This window comes from Centruroides vittatus, unplaced genomic scaffold (genome assembly GCF_030686945.1).
Source record: "Centruroides vittatus isolate TY-2023 unplaced genomic scaffold, ASM3068694v2 contig_19, whole genome shotgun sequence".
In the NCBI taxonomy this organism is placed as follows: domain Eukaryota; kingdom Metazoa; phylum Arthropoda; class Arachnida; order Scorpiones; family Buthidae; genus Centruroides; species Centruroides vittatus.
The window spans coordinates 5,797,392-5,815,075 of NW_027121169.1; the positions used below are offsets into that span (position 1 = coordinate 5,797,392).

At 29.9% G+C, this 17,684-nt stretch overlaps 1 protein-coding gene across 1 annotated transcript in view; it reads left to right on the forward strand.

The window, feature by feature from the left end:
- The window catches only part of LOC136970179 (protein pangolin, isoforms A/H/I/S-like), a 74,514-nt gene extending 57,315 nt beyond the window's left edge, over positions 1–17,199 (forward strand). The window contains 2 exon segments of the mRNA XM_067264591.1: positions 6,470–6,539; positions 15,967–17,199. Coding sequence (XP_067120692.1) covers positions 6,470–6,539; positions 15,967–16,360 — 464 coding nt within the window. The 3' untranslated portion in view covers positions 16,361–17,199.
- Positions 17,200–17,684: the final 485 nt, after the last annotated feature.

Here is a 17,684-nt window from a genome sequence, read left to right on the forward strand (position 1 = left end):
TAAAATGATCAGTAACATTATTGATCTTTATCCAGAAGTTTTTGGCTGTCTTTCCAATGTGAAAAAATGACTATTGATGCTACTTCTCTATGTTTGTATACACATACTGTGTATTTTGGAATTGGCTATATAGCTTTTGAATAAATGCCAGTATTACTGTGGTTTTAAAGTGTATTCTTGCATTTGTGCAATAATGTTATGGAAGATTCCACATTTTAACAATTTTCTTTTAGATTTCCACATTATATCAACTGAAAAATCAATTTTTCAGTTGATTTAGAGAATTTATCATGAATTATATCAAAAACTAAGCCCAAATCATATTAACACACTGAAAACCTTTTTTATATCCCAGTACGAGTAGTTTTAGATAAAAACTAATGTTTTTGACCAAGACTTGGCCTTTATCAGGCTATTGATCAGTATAAATTTTGAAACTGGAATTCGAACAACGTGTTTAAAAATATTTTAAATTCCAAATTATTTAAAAATTGGAAACTAATTTTCACTGTACATGCTACTGACGTGATAAAAATATTGTTACATCCCCACAAGTAAATAATACGATGTATTTGCTGGTTAGAAACATTGGCAACATGCTAGTGTTGTTTATGTTTTTTCTCATAGCACCACCTCCATGCATATGAAATATTGGCAGCATCTTTCACATTAATATACAGTAGTTGCCGGCCTGGCCAGCAACTGTATTAATGCGAAATGTATTATTTATTTGTGGAGATGTAACAATATTTTTATCACTTCAGTAGCATGTATGGTGTAAATTAGTTTCCAATTTTTAAATAATTTGGAATTTAAAATAATTTTAAAGAATTTATCATGAATTATCCAATCAAGAATTTCAATTTCGAATTTTATACTGGTCGATAGCGTGATGAAGACCAAGTTTTGGTCGAAAACATTAGTTTTTATCTAAAGTTATTTATACTGGGATATAAAAAAGTTTTTAGTGTGTTGATTTAGCCTTCCCATGGATTGTGAGAGAAGTTGGTTCCAAATCATATTACTGAGTCAAACCAGATTTGTTACAGGGTTATATTTTGGCTAATTAAATATAAAAATACTCTGTAATTTAAATTAAAGATAGATAATTAATTTGCCATCTTATATTAATGATTAGAATTTAATAATTAGAAAAGAAAACATTGGTCAGGAGTTGGGCTTGAATCTCTGTTTGATCCTTGTTTTCAGACCATTACTTAGAAGATACTGACCACTTGCTGCACCAACTGGAAAAGGCTACACATTCATGGCACTCAGCTGACTTTTAAGCATATATAATCATCATGGTAATTAAGTTGCCAAGATGACAACTTAATTAATAAATAATATTTTAAATAATTGATATATATGTAATTATTCTCCACAAATATTATAATAAATGTGCATTTAAATCTACAGTTTATAATTTTTCGAGAAGAATTTATTGTTTCTTTAATAAATATCCACTTTGTTGCTGGGAGTGAGAATATTCTGAAAAAGAAGCAAATTTCGTCAAACTTCTTAGAAGTAAGTGGATATTTATTGCATGTTAGGAGAATTAAGGACCAAAACAGAAGAGTTATTATTGTTTTATTCTGAAATTAAATATTCAATATTACTTTGTTAAAAAAATTTAACAGTGAGATACTATAAGTGAGATGATAAAAAATTTAGCATACACTAGAAAGCTATTATCTGGATCTTTAGAAGAATACAACACAAAAATATCTCTTTTCTATGCAAATACATTATTCACTTCTGAATAAAGTGTTTTGTTAAATGATTCAAAGCAATCTCACTCTTTCTAGTAAAAACATGGAATCTTGGCATTTCACTTTGGAATGCTGGACACTTTCTGAATGGCATTATAGTTGGGAGTGGCTGCAAAGTTCATTATCCCCACTGTTTCATTCCTACCTGGTTCACATTTGACTATAGGCTGAGTTTTTCGCATTTTCTCCACATCATTAAACACCTAAATACCGGCTAGTTTTCCATTGGAAGACATCCTGGGAGTCATCCCACTTGGCAGATTGCTCACATGTTAAATTGACTTATCCCTTTTTTCTCCTCACTCCCTTCCTTTCACTGTTATGAAATTACATCTCTGAATGACATTACTTACACTTTTTCAGGCTCAAACTCTCATTTACTAGACAAACTTGGTCAATATCATTAATATTTCTATAAATTCAAATCAGTTTTTATGTTTTAAACTTGAGTTAGATATTCAACACTAACATGAAATTTACACTAAGAATAATGTGATTCTTAACATGATTAATTATAGTATAGTTTAATTTATGAATTAATATAATTTTTAAGTGTAAAATTGAGAATATAAACTGTATATATATTTGATTTTAATAATAATTTTGATTTCAAGTTTTATTTTTATAAAGAGTAAAGAATATACTTTAAAATTCCAGAAAAGGTATACCCCAAGATACTTTAAAATTTTGTTTGTAAGTCCCAGGTAATAAATTTTGAATGTGTTTCGGATATATTATATTTTTTTCCTAATAATTAAGTTTCTGTATGCAGTAGTATCCATTTATGTACAGTCTTAAGCTCTTATAAGACTTGTTATTGCTACTCATTTTTATGTATACGGTATGTCTGTGGTTCCAAAATAACATTTTCCAAATATCTATCATCTTACTTCAGAATATGTCTTCCTAAATTTAAATTTTATTTCTATTTTTGTAGCTCATTTTTTTAATTTTTATAAAGTAGTGCTTTTTTTCTCACAATATTTAAATTTGTATCTCTATGATCTCTGAATTTCAATTTTAACTGGCAATCTCTTTTCCAATTTGCAGATTAAAGAATTAAGATTTGAGGGCCACATTAAACATTTTGAATCTTGGTTTCCTTTATTAATATAACTCTGACAGTCACCAGTTAAAGCAGTATTTAGACAGGCATTTCTTTCATTATGTTATGATTTCTCTCTCTTCTGTTACGTTATGTACAAGTGTTTACACAAGCTTGTGAACTTTTATGGTCAGCTAATCAATTATCAACATTTTAATATTCTTTTCTGTAAGATTGTGTAAAATGGGATTTTTGTTTTTTTTTTTTTTATGATTAAGGAAACCATGCTAAAATACAGAAGATGCTGAAAAGTTAACAAATAAAATATGCAGAAGCCTAGCATATTTACAAGGCTATGTTGAAAGAACGCAATTAATTTCAATGACGTTAACATAATACTGAGAGCATAGAAAGGGTTACTGTATAAAAATACTGAATGATGTTTTAATTATTATTATTTGTATATATATATTTACCTATGTATTTTATTTTATGTGTGTATTTATTTATTGATTTATTATCAATATGAGATTTCAAAATCAGAATTTGTTCCATGAAATGCATTCTGTAAATCAAACATATTCTAGAAAAACTGTTAGGTATTTGTTCTTTTAGAATGTGATTTTCCCAAAGTTCATTGAAGATGTGTGAAAACATTTAAATAAAGAAATTTTTACTGCATTGCATGATTTTAGAGTTGGTATTTGTCCTTGCAGATTTCTATATGAAAAAGAGAAAAATATATCTGTTCAAATTTTGAGAAATTTGACCCATAAACATTAAATTCAAACTTGTAACTTCAAATTTATTTGTAATTTACCAAACAATAATATAATTAAAATATTGTGAGACATTGTAAACGTAAAGAAAATATTGCTGAATTAAGTTAGATATTACATATCAAGTTAATGGCCTTTTACATTATGAAGTATAAAATAAAATTGCTAATTTAAATAATGGAGAGAATTATTTTACATACATACATATTCTGCCCTAAATACCGAAGATATAAAAGTTAATGAGGTTAATGGGTGTCTAAATAGCACTGTCATTAACATATTCTCAGATTATCATTATGATATTAAAGGTATTTTTGCATTTCAATCACATATTTTACAAGTTTTGGTACTGACAAAATTCTCAGATAGGTTCAAAGTGGGGAGAGATTAGGACTTGAAAGTCTCAAAAATTATAATTTAAAAAAATGAGTTTTTCAGACGAGTTCTAATAAAACTGTAAATAAATAATCACAAACAAAACCTTTTTTAACCAGTAATTGAACTTTAACGTAACTTCCAAACGTTTTGGCCTTCACCAAGGCCAATTTGATGTTATTTCCTGTAATCAGTTAATATTTTAAGTTGCAGAACAGAGATGTTGTATTTACATTGTAACCAGCTGTAAGAGTTGTAAACATTTTCATTTGTATGCGGGGCAGGAAAGTTTGAATTCTGCAGCTAGTATCTTTCTGACAGTTAAAATATAAAAATCAGTTCATAAATATTCTCATTACAAGAAAAGATTTAAATTTTATTCCTCTTAATAAGTTGAATTCAAAATGTTGTTATTATTTTCAAGATATGATTAATGACACCATAATTATAGTTGTTCCATGACTCATATATTCTTATTATAAGTTTTTATATTAAAAAAATATAGTACTATATAACCTACATGTATGTTCAATTATGCATTTTAATGAGATAAAAATGATTGTAAATCTAGATAAAAGACACTAATCTTAAATTTGAGGCCTTATGATACCTGATCTGAGGGAGAGATTGAATCTATAATTTATCATTGGGTCAAGGACAACTACATTTTAGAATATTTCTCTTGTGGCTAAGATCAAGGACACAAAATATTTTGATATGCTTTAAAATAAAACATGCCTTTTTAATTCCTTATTTAATTTTGTAGTAAATATATTACAAATTTTTAATTTATCTAAGACTAATTTGTTCATTTTGTGTGACTACGAATGAAATAAATGATCTTTTGATTGATTTTTATTTTCATTTGCATATGGTTTTGGCTCTAAATTTTTGTTTTATTAAAGTTAACAGATAGTGGCAATTTTAGGTATAGTCAAAGTAGGCTTTTGCCAAGGGCATTGGACGTGTACTTGGAAAGGAACTTAGACATGTGCGATATCAAGTATCATGTGATGGAAGTTAGCCTGTATAAACTTGCAATATTATGAATGCTTAAGACTATACAAACCCAAAACTGCCACTGATGATAAATATACATACAATTTCTTTCTATTTATGTAACTGTAACATATGAAGATATGTTTGTCTTTAATTTCTGAGATTAATATTCATATTCACATAAGCCATGTTTTACATCAAGATGAAATATTGATTATTGTAAATTTTGCTAGTGATTTAAAGTAAAATGTTTTACTAAAGAGTATAACTATGAAAATAAACTCTAATATATTTTCAACTTGTGAATATATTGTATACAGGAAAGTTTTTCATACTCTGCAGCTAAAATTTAGAATTATGGATGAATTAGAAGCCTCCAAACATAAGCAAAGGGTTTACTTTATAATGCAATCACTATAAGTTGCAATACGTGAGAACCATTGACCACATACACAGATGCAGTTTTACTCATGTCAATTGCATAGTAACATTTAGTATGTGTGTACTTCTTTATTTGTTTTCAATGAAAATATTATGAGAATACCAATTTACATTTGTTGTTTGCTTCTTCTAGATAACTCTCAAGAAATACCAATTTGTTTCAAAAGACCATATGCAAATAACTGTCTTGCTTTGAGCATGTAACAACAGGAAATTTATTATTCAATGAAATAATTTGGTTGAATGCAAATTTCTATTTGGAAGTCTCAAGTCATTTTGTTGTTTCATGATCTTAATGATAGAACAGCTCTTAAGGAACAACTGTATACAGAAACTTGACTCTATATCAAATTGTGTATGATATGATTGAAAATTAAACAAATCGAGTAGAAATTGCTTTTCGTGTTATTTTGGGGTACCAAATTATGATTTGAAAATATTCACCATTTATGATATAATCATAATTATCTTTATATCTTTATTTTATACTGAATATTGCAATATTTACACAAACATGCAGCAAGGGGTAGTAGAAATAACGTGTAAGTAAATCTTTGATTTCGGCATCTATAAGAAAATAATGCTGTTTCAATACGCACAAAGATCAATTTGTTTCCCTTTTTTTTCTGTATTTTTGTTATTATTTTAATTAATTTTAAATTAATTTATTGAGTTGATACGATCAACTATCTGGGACTTATCTGCATTTGATGTCTCTGTATGTTTATATTATTAAATTTTACTAATTTTCTATTATTATCCTATTATTATTATTATTATTAATCTTTTTATCTGTATTGTATTCTTATATTTAAATGATTTTTTTTTCCTCAAAAGCGTACATTTTATACAAATAATTAAAAATTTTAAATGCATGCGACAATGCAGACAAAAATTCTTTATTTTGCTTGTGTTAAGTATTGTGGTTACCTTTTTCTGGGTAATGCAGTTTTTTATATAATTAAAATCCCTTTTTTTCTCTTTCTTTGAATGTATTTTTGTTAGTGCCGTCTCAACAGATTGCTTTAACGAATGTTGTTTTTTTGTTTCACTTGCAGGGAATACTCCAAAAAAGTGCCGAGCGAGGTTTGGCTTGGAGCATCAGAACAACTGGTGCAAACCATGCAGGTATGATTATTGAATTTTTAACGTTACTTATTAAAAATAATATTTTATAATATAATTGACATGGGTTAATAATAATGAGTGCAGAACCCAAATGGTTAGGAGTTGAAAGTTGAAATTTGGTACACAGTTAGGGTATGTCTTGAGAATGTACACTAAGAAAGGATTTTTGGAAATTCTCCCTTGTGGGGAAGAGAGAAAGGGTTAAGGATTACCCTGAAGAACTCTGTGTCTACTGTACTATTCTAGATGCAGATATGTTAAGAGGAATACAAAGTTAAGTAAACATCATAAAGTGTCTGTAGACAAACCTATTTGGTATTATGTCTACTATTGGTTTAGGCTATATGTAACACAATGGTAAATGGACAATTACAAATTTTTCAGCTCCATTATAATCCTACGGACTCTCAGTCATTCATCAACATTATTAAGTGGCACAATACATGTACTGTACATAGATTTTGTTTTTTAATTAGTTTATTTAACATATGCTGATTTTTGACAAGATTATGTCTTATTTATAAAATCGTATTGCCTGCTGTGTTACCAGCTTAGAGGTTTGAAGGAGTACATGTCAGAAGTTGCAATTTGGCACAGAGTATTAGGTGCCCAAATCTTGCATGCATAAAAAAAGCCAGACTTGTAGGTACTCAGGGGACCAATAACCAAGTCAAAATAAAATTCAAAGTGGCTACAATCTCTACAAACAGGTAGAGATTTGCGCATTTGTGTTACTTGTTGGGAAGTTGGAAATGTGAACGTTGCAAAATCGAATTTTGATAAACGATAAATTTTGATACTTGTTAAAATTTATTTCTGTCTTGGACATACTAAGAGGGTTATGAATGGGCCATAATGGAACCACATGATTTGGGATGACTGATGGCTTCTCTTATTTACACAAATGGATACAACTTAAATTCATATCTGTGATCATCAAAATGGTAGTCTGATAAACACAGATTCAAGTTTATTATTCTCAACTGAGACAGCTATATATATTAGATTGATGTAAAGAGTAATAAATTTACATAAATAATTACATATTTTAACATGATTAACCTTAACAGTCCTGACTTGTCTCTTGATCTGAGCCACATAGCAAAATGTATAAAGATAAATGCACTGAATATACACTTTCTATGTAGTCACATAGAAAGTGTATATTCAGTGCGTTTTGCCTGAATATACACTGTATAGACACAATATTTTATAATACTACACCAGGAATTTGGTCAAGAGGCAAGTCAGAAATTCAAGATAATTGGGGGAACATAGTCTAAGTAAGTCAGAATAAATGTGATTTTCAGGAATTACTAAGAATATTTCATAACAGATTGTTACAAAATAATACAATAATGGAACAGTGAATTTGATTTTAATATGTTTTCAATTTGAAGATGTTATAGCAAATTAAATTGAAAGTACTCATTAAAAATATTTTTTTTAGTAGTGAGGTTGAGACTGAAGTTTTAAACGCAAAAACGTGTACGTTCGACGTCCAGCGCTGCTTTCTTGTAAGCCTAGAAGTTTGACAATGGCATTTGGAATGTTGAGCATGATTCCACTGACTTCCCAAACACAATTGTCCAACTTCTAGGCTTACAGGAAATTGGCCCTTATCGTCCAATGTACATGTTTTTGCATTTAAAACTTCAGTCTCAACCTCACTAATGAGTACTTTAGTTTCTCACTTATACATTGTCTTTGTTGCCTTCTAACAAAATTAAAAGACTACAAAACAAAGACTGAATTTTTTAAATACAGTAAACAATGTAAAATTGTAAATCTGTATTGAATAAAAGTGACAATTCAGCATAGAATAAATTTTATAGATCTTTTGATGTTTATTGAAACTTGTATACATTGTTTTTTTTCAAACAATTTTATTCTATGTATGTTCAAAGTTTATTTTTACTTTTTAATTTTTAATTTTAAATATATTCAGAATAAAAATTTAAAATTACAAAAAATGATGCCATTTTGATGGCTTCAATGTGTCCATTTCAATTGTGGGAAGAATTTGACACTAGCAGAATCAATGAGAATAAAACTTAAATAAATTCCACTCTAGTATAGTTTTTGCTGTAAAATATTCAGTTATTTTAATTATTTGAAGTGTCTTGTGTTCTCTAAGGTCATATTTATAACATATCAAATGGAATGCTGTAACCAATAACACAATGTTTTGCTCATAAAAATCAAAGTATTTTGATACAGATAATTTTTATCAAAAAGCTTTAATTTTCATACCAAAAATGCAGTTATGTTTTTTAAATAAATTAACTAATCTAAAGGCAGATTCAGAAGTTTCATGGACATTATATGGTCCAACCTATGAAATTTATTATAAAATTGAAGACATGGGTGAATGAATGTTTTACATTACAGTTATTCAAAACCCAATTGAAATGAAAAACAAATCCATGAAATATGAGCAAAATTTTGTTGATATCATGCAGTGAAGCATCTTTTGGTTGGTTGTCTGAATCAGAACATTCCAGATGCTTCACTGCATATCAACAAAATTTTGCTTACATTTTCAATTTTTTTTTTTGTTTTATCTTACATTTATGTACTGTACCTAACATAAGCAGATTATTACTTATTTTTGTGTGGCCTACAATTTTCTAATTGATATTTTTGATGTTGGATGCATGATTTTAAAGATATTTTTTAAATAACCTTGAAAATCCCCTTTGACATCAACTTTATGGTCACCATCGGTTTGTCACACATCATAACATATACTCTCATTCTCTGTGTTAAATACATTATACTCTTATTGTTTAATTTGGCCTGCCGTCATCTGTAGAGACATGTGTAGCAAGACTTTTGGACACCCCATCTATCTTAAAGTACATGGACAAAAACTTTCAAAAATTTTGTTGTTAGCATCGGTGATTCACTCCATGAATCTGAACACAACAAACATTCAAATAACTAGATTTAAATGTTATTACTTTTAAGATATATTTACAAGTAATGCATTTCATTAGCCATTAACGTGCTCCTAAGGAATTCTGGAGAATAAGGTCCATCTTTGGAGAACTAAAAGCGTTATTTTAAATAAAAAATACCTTCTGGTTTTCAAGTTTATACTGAGTGATCAGTCTGATAACTTTGTATTACTTTATGTATATGATTTGTTATACTATCAGTGATGGATAATTTAGGGTTCTGAGTAACAAATACTACTTTATATGACAAACTTTATATAAACTATTACACATGGTTAAATTAATTTTTTAAAATCAAAACCAGCACTGATTCAAAGAATTTATGAAACAAAAATTCTTCTATTAGAGTGGTTGCTTGCTGCTCACCCTCCTGCAACATCACTGCTAAACAGTACAGTGCTGCTTCGAGTATCTCAAGCATTGTATCATGAGAGGCAGTGGTTAAATGAATAGGACCATTTTTAGTGGAAGACTGCACTTTACTGTTTCAGACCACTTCAGGAGGGCATGCACCACACAGTTACTATAATAGAATTATCACGAAAAGATCGCCTAAATAATCAGGCTATAACTCCTCTAATTTTAATAATTAATATGGAGTAATTTGCTACTAGAGGTAGATGTTAGGCACCATTACTTAGCTCGATTATTTAGGCAATTGTTTGGTGGTGTTTCTATATACATATCGAGCTTCACAATGTTTGTTACAATCATAATAGAATTATTTTTATTTTTTATATTGTTTAGATCAGCACTGGTTTTGATAAAAATTAATTTTAAGTGTATATAATAATTTATATAATTACTGTGTAATAAAATCATTATTTGTGATTGTATTTTTGAGTGTTTCAGTTGTACCATGAATTCATTAATAAGCATTATTGATTAGGGTAGTTTATCTATCAAAATGTAACTTTGATGCCCCAAGACAAGTTCAGAATGGACAAAATTCATATAGAGAAGAAAGGCAAATGCTGGCTTTGTCTTGATTTTTGTTACAGGCATGACACTAATGGAGTGGGTAAAGTTTTGGACTACTGTCATAAAGTGAATATCACACTTAAAGTGTATTAGAGACTTTTCTTTCACTTTACAGTGCATATAAAAGTCTAAACGTATATTTGCTTTAACATTTCTTAAGTGTGCAATAGTGTTCACACTGTAAAACAATGCAAAAATAAAAATAACAAATAAAAACCCAAGAACTCTTTTTAAGAGTAAAGCAAGCATCAAAAATAATAAACACTAAAGCAGTGACTGTTTAAATATAGATTATGAGATGCAGCTTCTTTTTTAATTTATTAAAGTTTATTTCTACCTGGTAATGCCATGTTAAGAAAGAGACGACTACATCATATAAAACATAACAGAAAAAAAACAACTCCACGCAATCAGTAAAAGTCTTTGTTTACATGGGTATTGTAGTTTTGAGCATAATTGAAATAACACCCTGACACAAAAAAGATTCAAAACTCCTAAAATCAAAAAGATTAATTTTATAAAAGTATCCATTCAAGTTTCATGCATTTTAAACCGCTGTGTACTTTTTTTTGTAATGCTGCGTTTCTTGAATTCTCTTCTAGAATAAATGTCTAATAATTTTTTCTAAAAGAGAATTCAAGGTTTTTTATTTAATTAAAATATAAACAGTAAAAAATGAAAATTTATTCCTAAAGCTCTGCACTTCATTCTACTGTTACTTATTATTAGTAATTCATTACTTTTCAACTGTCTTGATTATGACTTCTGATAGATATATTCTGTATTTAAGAAAATGTCATTAAAATTGTTTCTTAAATTATTCATTTCTCTTTCTTTTCTCTGTAAACTTTCAGGTGAGTTTGAGAATTTCGAAACAGCACGTCTAACACCCAAAAGTTTTACTTGATGAATTTATTTGCTTAATTAACTTTTACATATGCATTTTGGAATGATATATACTTTTATTCCCTCCTCAGTGTTGTTTCTATGTAAGGTATCAGCCATATTTTAAAACAGTGGAATCAGTACTTACAGATTAAAAAGTAATAGTTACGAACAGTTTTTAAAATACACTTCCAGATTGCATACTTTAAAAAACTCTGAAAAATATTTTACATTAATTACAATTATATTTGTGTGAAATGTCTGTAAAACAATCTATAATATGAAATAATGACTATAAATGAATAAAAACCATCCACTAAACAAAGCATTAATTATAAATACAATGCACCATTCTTATTATGCTTCTTCCAATATGCCTGAAGATTGTCCTAAGGTAGACCAAAAATATTTGTATTACGTTGCAAAATAACTGCAAAGCATATTAAGTTTTTGTGCATTGTATTTATAACTATTAATTGTAAGTACAGTAGAGCGTCGATAAGTGGAACCAATTGGGGACTGGGGTCCTTCCAGTTAATGATTTGTTCCAGTTTCCGACTTTGTACGAAAAAATACATTAACCTGTCCGATGTTCAAATTTTTCTCCGTTGCGTGTCGCTTCGTGTTGAATTTTCGTCGATTTTAAGCCTAACGAAAATTTTTATAATAATCATCGAGGCTATCGTATCGTTAAAAATTATTTCTGCATTTTGTACAAACAAAATAAATATATTAAAGAATATAAAAAACATGAAAATTATACTTTAGAAGTAAATTTAGTATCAAAAACATTCGATTCAGCACGACACAGTCCGACTGAAAATCGTTCCACTTTCCGGCCATTCCACTTACCGATGCTCTACTGTAATTATGTTTATTATAGTGTTGTCCAACAAAATTAAATACAGTAAGCATCAAAATCCTCCTAAAGAACACACGAGACCATTTTAAAGAACTGGAAAACGTTGCAAAGCACATTTAGTACGAAAAACTTTATATTTATTTGCATACTTATATGTTTACTAATATAATTATCTGAAAATGTAATTATTTTATTAATAATAGTAACATACAAAGAACATATGCATTGGGAGGATTTTGATGAAGGCAAAAATCTATATCATATTTGTGGAAAAAGTATACTTCAAGAATCAGTATAGCCTCCTTTGGCCTTCAAAATCTTCCTAATGCAATCAGGCTTAGAATTAATAATAATCCTGCAATCGTGCAATATTATTTTGTTCCACTCATTCTCCATACATTCCCATAATTGCTGGATGCTTTTGGGCAGTGCTGCATAGTCAGACAAGCAATGTTTAGGAAGGGATCATATGTGTACAATCAGGTTGAGATCAGATGATTGAGGCAGCCACTCAAGCAAGAAAATATTTTGATTCCTAAGCCCTCCTGGATATATGTTTCGGATCATTACATTGCTGATAAATGAAAGAGTTCTTGTCAATATGGTAATAATCAATAGGTTATAACAAATAATTGTCAAGCATCTCAGTGTAAATAATGCTGTCCATTCTATTAGGTATAGAACATAGCATTCCAGACCCAAAATAGGTAATACAGCCCCAGAGCATAAGACCACCACTATCAAATTTCAATGTTTGTGTTTCTTGCTCAGTTAGGCCAGGAACACACATGCGTAAAATTCAGCGTAAAATCTAGCATAAAACAGAAAACGTAAAAATTTTTCTGAAATTTTGGCTGAAACAGAACTGAAAATAGAGTAGAGCATGTCTCTACTTTTTACGCCAAAATTCCTCCAATAAAGAGATGTCTTTTCTGTGACATCAAAGTACACACGTGCTCTTTATTCTAACAATGGTGGCAATGAGGGTTAACCCTACAATTGTGACAGTCTCAAAAAAACGAAAAATAAATGAAATAGAATGTTGAATAGTTTATTGAATCTGTTCAACCACATCAGTGTCATGTATAAAGACACTATATTTAAACAACGTTTATGGATGGCTATAGGTGCAAAATTTCAAATAACAGGTAGGTCTAGTAGAATTGATATATAGGCCTAGTATTTAGACCACAGGTTCTTTATTTGAATTCAGAATATAAGTCTATTAATTTAAATTTTCTATATTATAGCACAGGAAGTGGAGAAAAAATGGAAGGTACAAAGAGATAGATAGCCTGTATGAGAGGAAAAAATTAATAAAATTGGCACTGTTGGTGGCAGTGGTATTTCCTATTCGGCCAGAATTTTTACGTATGTGTGTTCTGGCATAAAAGCGTAAAACAGAAACTGAACTGAAAGCTGATTTCTGATTCAGTTTTCTGCCACACAATTTTACGCATGTGTGTTCCTGGCTTTATACGTAGATTTCATTGATGTAATCCATACCAATTTTTGCCCATTGAACCAACTCTATTAATTTTGGATTTATCTGACCATACAATTTTCTTCTAATCTTATAAGGTCCAGTCTTTATAGAGTTTGACAAAATTAAGACATTTTTGTTTATGTAATTTGGTAATTTTATGCTTCTTGGGCTTTTAAATTGTTATGTTTTAGGCCTCTATGGAAAGTACTCACTTCTATTCCTAAGCCACATTTCAACTATCTCTTCACTTGTGATGTATTGCAATGTGCACTCATTATCAAATGTTTGTGTTGGTGCTCAATGTTTTCTTCTTGCCAGCTCTTAAATTTTTTTGATATGGTAGCTCACTATTTTTTGTTCTGGATACATTCCAACATCCAACACCAACTTCTAATGCTGTTTTCTCAACAGAAAAATTTTCTTCAGCATGTCCACAATACGGAGTTTCTTCTAACTGGAAAGCTTCTTTGTGATGACACATACCGAGCATCAGTTCAATTGCATATTTATATGCTAATATCTCATTAATATGCATGAAATTGCATTGTTTAACGTTGGTGTTATAACAAATTTATGCATCAAAATCATCCCAATGCAGCAAGCAGAATTTATACACCATAGATATTTTAAAAATATGAAAATTATTAAATAAACTATTCACAAAACCTTTTTAACCACAGCCGTTTTTATTATTCTTCAAACGTTTTCGGTCATTTTTAATGACCTTTTTCAAGAAGCAACGAAAGGTTTTGTGAGTAGTTTATTTAATTATATAACACAGTCAACGAAGAGTTTAAATATAAAAATTATTTTAATTTTTTTTGCTATTATGTGAATATTCTAATAATCTTACAATCATTTTGAAATGCATATGTAAAAGTAAATTAAATAAATAAAAGCATCGTCAAGTGAAACTTTTGGGTGTTAAATGTGCTGTTTCAAAATTCTCAAACTCCCCTGAAAGTTTACAGAGAAAAGAAAGATAGAATTTTAGCACCCCTTATTTACATTTAAATTATTCAGTTTGCTTTAATCACTATTCAAATATGAGGTTTTATGGTGTCATGTAATTAGCAGTATATACAGAGTGATTGTAAAGTCCTTATGCATGCTAGCTATAAGTTATCTATATACATTTCTCCATTCTACACACATATCTTAAGCTCCTGTGCATGACATTTATTCTGGATCCCTCACTTGGAGATTGTCTTAATGACAATGTTACATACATTGATTCAGTCTAAAACCAAAACAAATGTTCCCATAAGAAACAATATAAAATGGATTAATCTGTTTCTGATACCCAAAACAAAATTCTAAAACATGATTTCTACTTTAGTCTTGTGCTACTTTACAGTTCATGATTCTGCTATATGTTGGGTTTGATTATTTTGGATAAAGATATGGTTCAGGTCAATGGTTCTTGACCCAGAATATATTATGAGCTGATGAACTGATGAAAGATCACATAGATTTACTAGTTTAATAAATAAAATCAAAATTAGAATTACTTAAATAATAGAAGTACACAATCATTCAAACAATTGTTTAAGTGTGGTTTGGTAAGATACACCAATGCAACGTGAGTGATCTGCAAGGGAATGCCTCCTGGGTGGATGTTTTATAGGAAATTGTCCCCTATTTAGGTGTTAGACACACACTGAAAACTCCATATGGGGTGATGTGGAGTTTTCTTTGAATGTCTAACACCTAAATAGGGGACAATTTCCCATAAAAAAGGTCGACTTGGGAAGCATCTTTTGGGATCCAGAAGGCAGGGTCATGTGTTGTATCTTGAGTGAAGTCAGACATAATGAAAATTGTACTGCTTATTGGCATTTATATTGTTTTATAAAACTCATCTCTAACTTTATAATTTAGTGTTTTGCCTTTTTAAAATAATTAATATAAAAGTTATATTTTAAGTAACATCTCTTGCACAATTTTAACTTTGTGCCACTGTCTTAAACATAAAAACCTAGCAACACTTTTCCGGATTTTTCATATTAGCATAACTGCAAATAAGCTGCTCTAAATGAACTCAAACTGGATGAAATTAAGAAAGTAAACTTTATTATGAGCGGAAAGTTTAAAATTTTGAAGATTAACAGAAGCAGATATAGCAGATATTTGAACTCTCACGTCAGATAAACAATATTTTTTCTTAGTTTTTCACACCATATTTTCGAATTTATACGTCTTTACATTGTGAGATTATAATTATAAAAGATTAAAACTTGAATATTTCTGTAGGAGGAAGAAGAAGTGTATACGTTATGTGAGTGGGAATGAAAATTCCGGCGAGTGCGAAGATAATCTTCAAAATTTGGAAGCTCCTACACCCGAATCCAGAACGTCTATAGACAGCGATCAGGACACACTGAACGTCTCCTCGGAGCTATCGCTGTCGAGTCCTCCAGTTCCTACCAACTCCGAATCCAGCAATCTGGAACTCATGCTACCGGATGCGGAAGGAGTCAATCCTTCGCACGTGTCTCAGAATCACCCGTTAAGTGTGCATCTTCTGACGCAACCCCACGCGACTGAAAACTGCGATCCCGACTCGGTATCCATTCCTCAACTGCCGACGCCGCCGTCCACGGATTCCTCCACCGCGGCGGCACCACCCCTACTGACTGTGACGTAGCCGGAAGAGGCACGTGATCTCAAAACACAAGTTACGGGGCCACACCTCCAGTTAATGTGTAGATTAAAAAATCGACATCATCCTTCATTTGTGTTGTGGTTGGTGTTCATATTTGTAAAATAAGTTTTACTCATTCATGGGTGCTGCATTCGTTCGATGTTTCCGCATGCAGGTTCATGCCTTTTTTCCTCTCCTTTTTTTTCTATTCGTCATATTTTTTTAAGAAATAAGCTTTTAATCCTCGTTTTTTACTCTCTGAATTTAGTTTTCGTAAGCCATATTCTTTAGTAAGTGTCTTTTTATCAATGTTCTAGTTGTAAAGTCGGCGGCCACAGCTTATTTTCTGCCATTTAAAGACCTTATATGTATAAAGAGTACACAAAATAAGCCTCTGTGGTATCTGTGATGTAAAGAGAGTATTTTGTTGATAAGGTTCGAAGGATCGACAGGAAAAATGCCCGGAGAAAAACGATAATTTTTCTATATATATACATATATGCGTGCAAAGGAAGAGCGCACGAGGGGGAGGAATTTATTAATTTCCGTTTTCGCCGAAAATTTACTTTCGTTTTTACAATTTATATTGTCACTAGTCAACAGTTTCGTGTGTGTAAATTATCGATCAAACCCTCCCCCCTCACATGTGATAAACTGCCATTTATAATAATAATAAATCCGTGAAGTTAATTCGAAACTGAAGGAAAAAGAAATTTTTGAAAATTGCCAAAATTCAGATCCTCTTGAGAACTTGCGATCGTCGGATGTGTTTTTAAATCGAAGCAGGAATTAATGAGAGAGATTATGCGTGATTGTCACTAGTTTCTCCTTACTTTCTCCCTCTTTGCGTCATGAACTCCCTCTGTTTTTATTGGGCGAAATTCGTTGCTAATTTCTAAAATTCGCATTGAATTTCTGTTAGGATTATCTATTTTAATTAACGAAAACGGTCTTTACAGTAAAATTTTAATGAAAAATTAATAAAATAATGAAGTTTTATGCACTGATATTGTCAGGAAATCTTACAGAAGTGCTCCAGAAAATATAACTGTTTACTTATAAATACCTCTCTGTTCGTGATTTTAATAGGAAAAAATATTAATTTTATTAATGTAAAGCCATCTAATAACGTAATAGATAAAATAATTTTACATTTTCTTTTTGTTAAAGTATAGAAAAATTTAAAAATCGATGTAAAGGCCGAAGTTAAGCGTTTACACACACGAGTTCCTTGATACAGAATCGCGTTTTGCGGTTCTGTATCAAGGTGATTCTTCAGATTCTTCTGTGATTTTTCAAATTTCTAATAATACTTTCAAATTTTTTG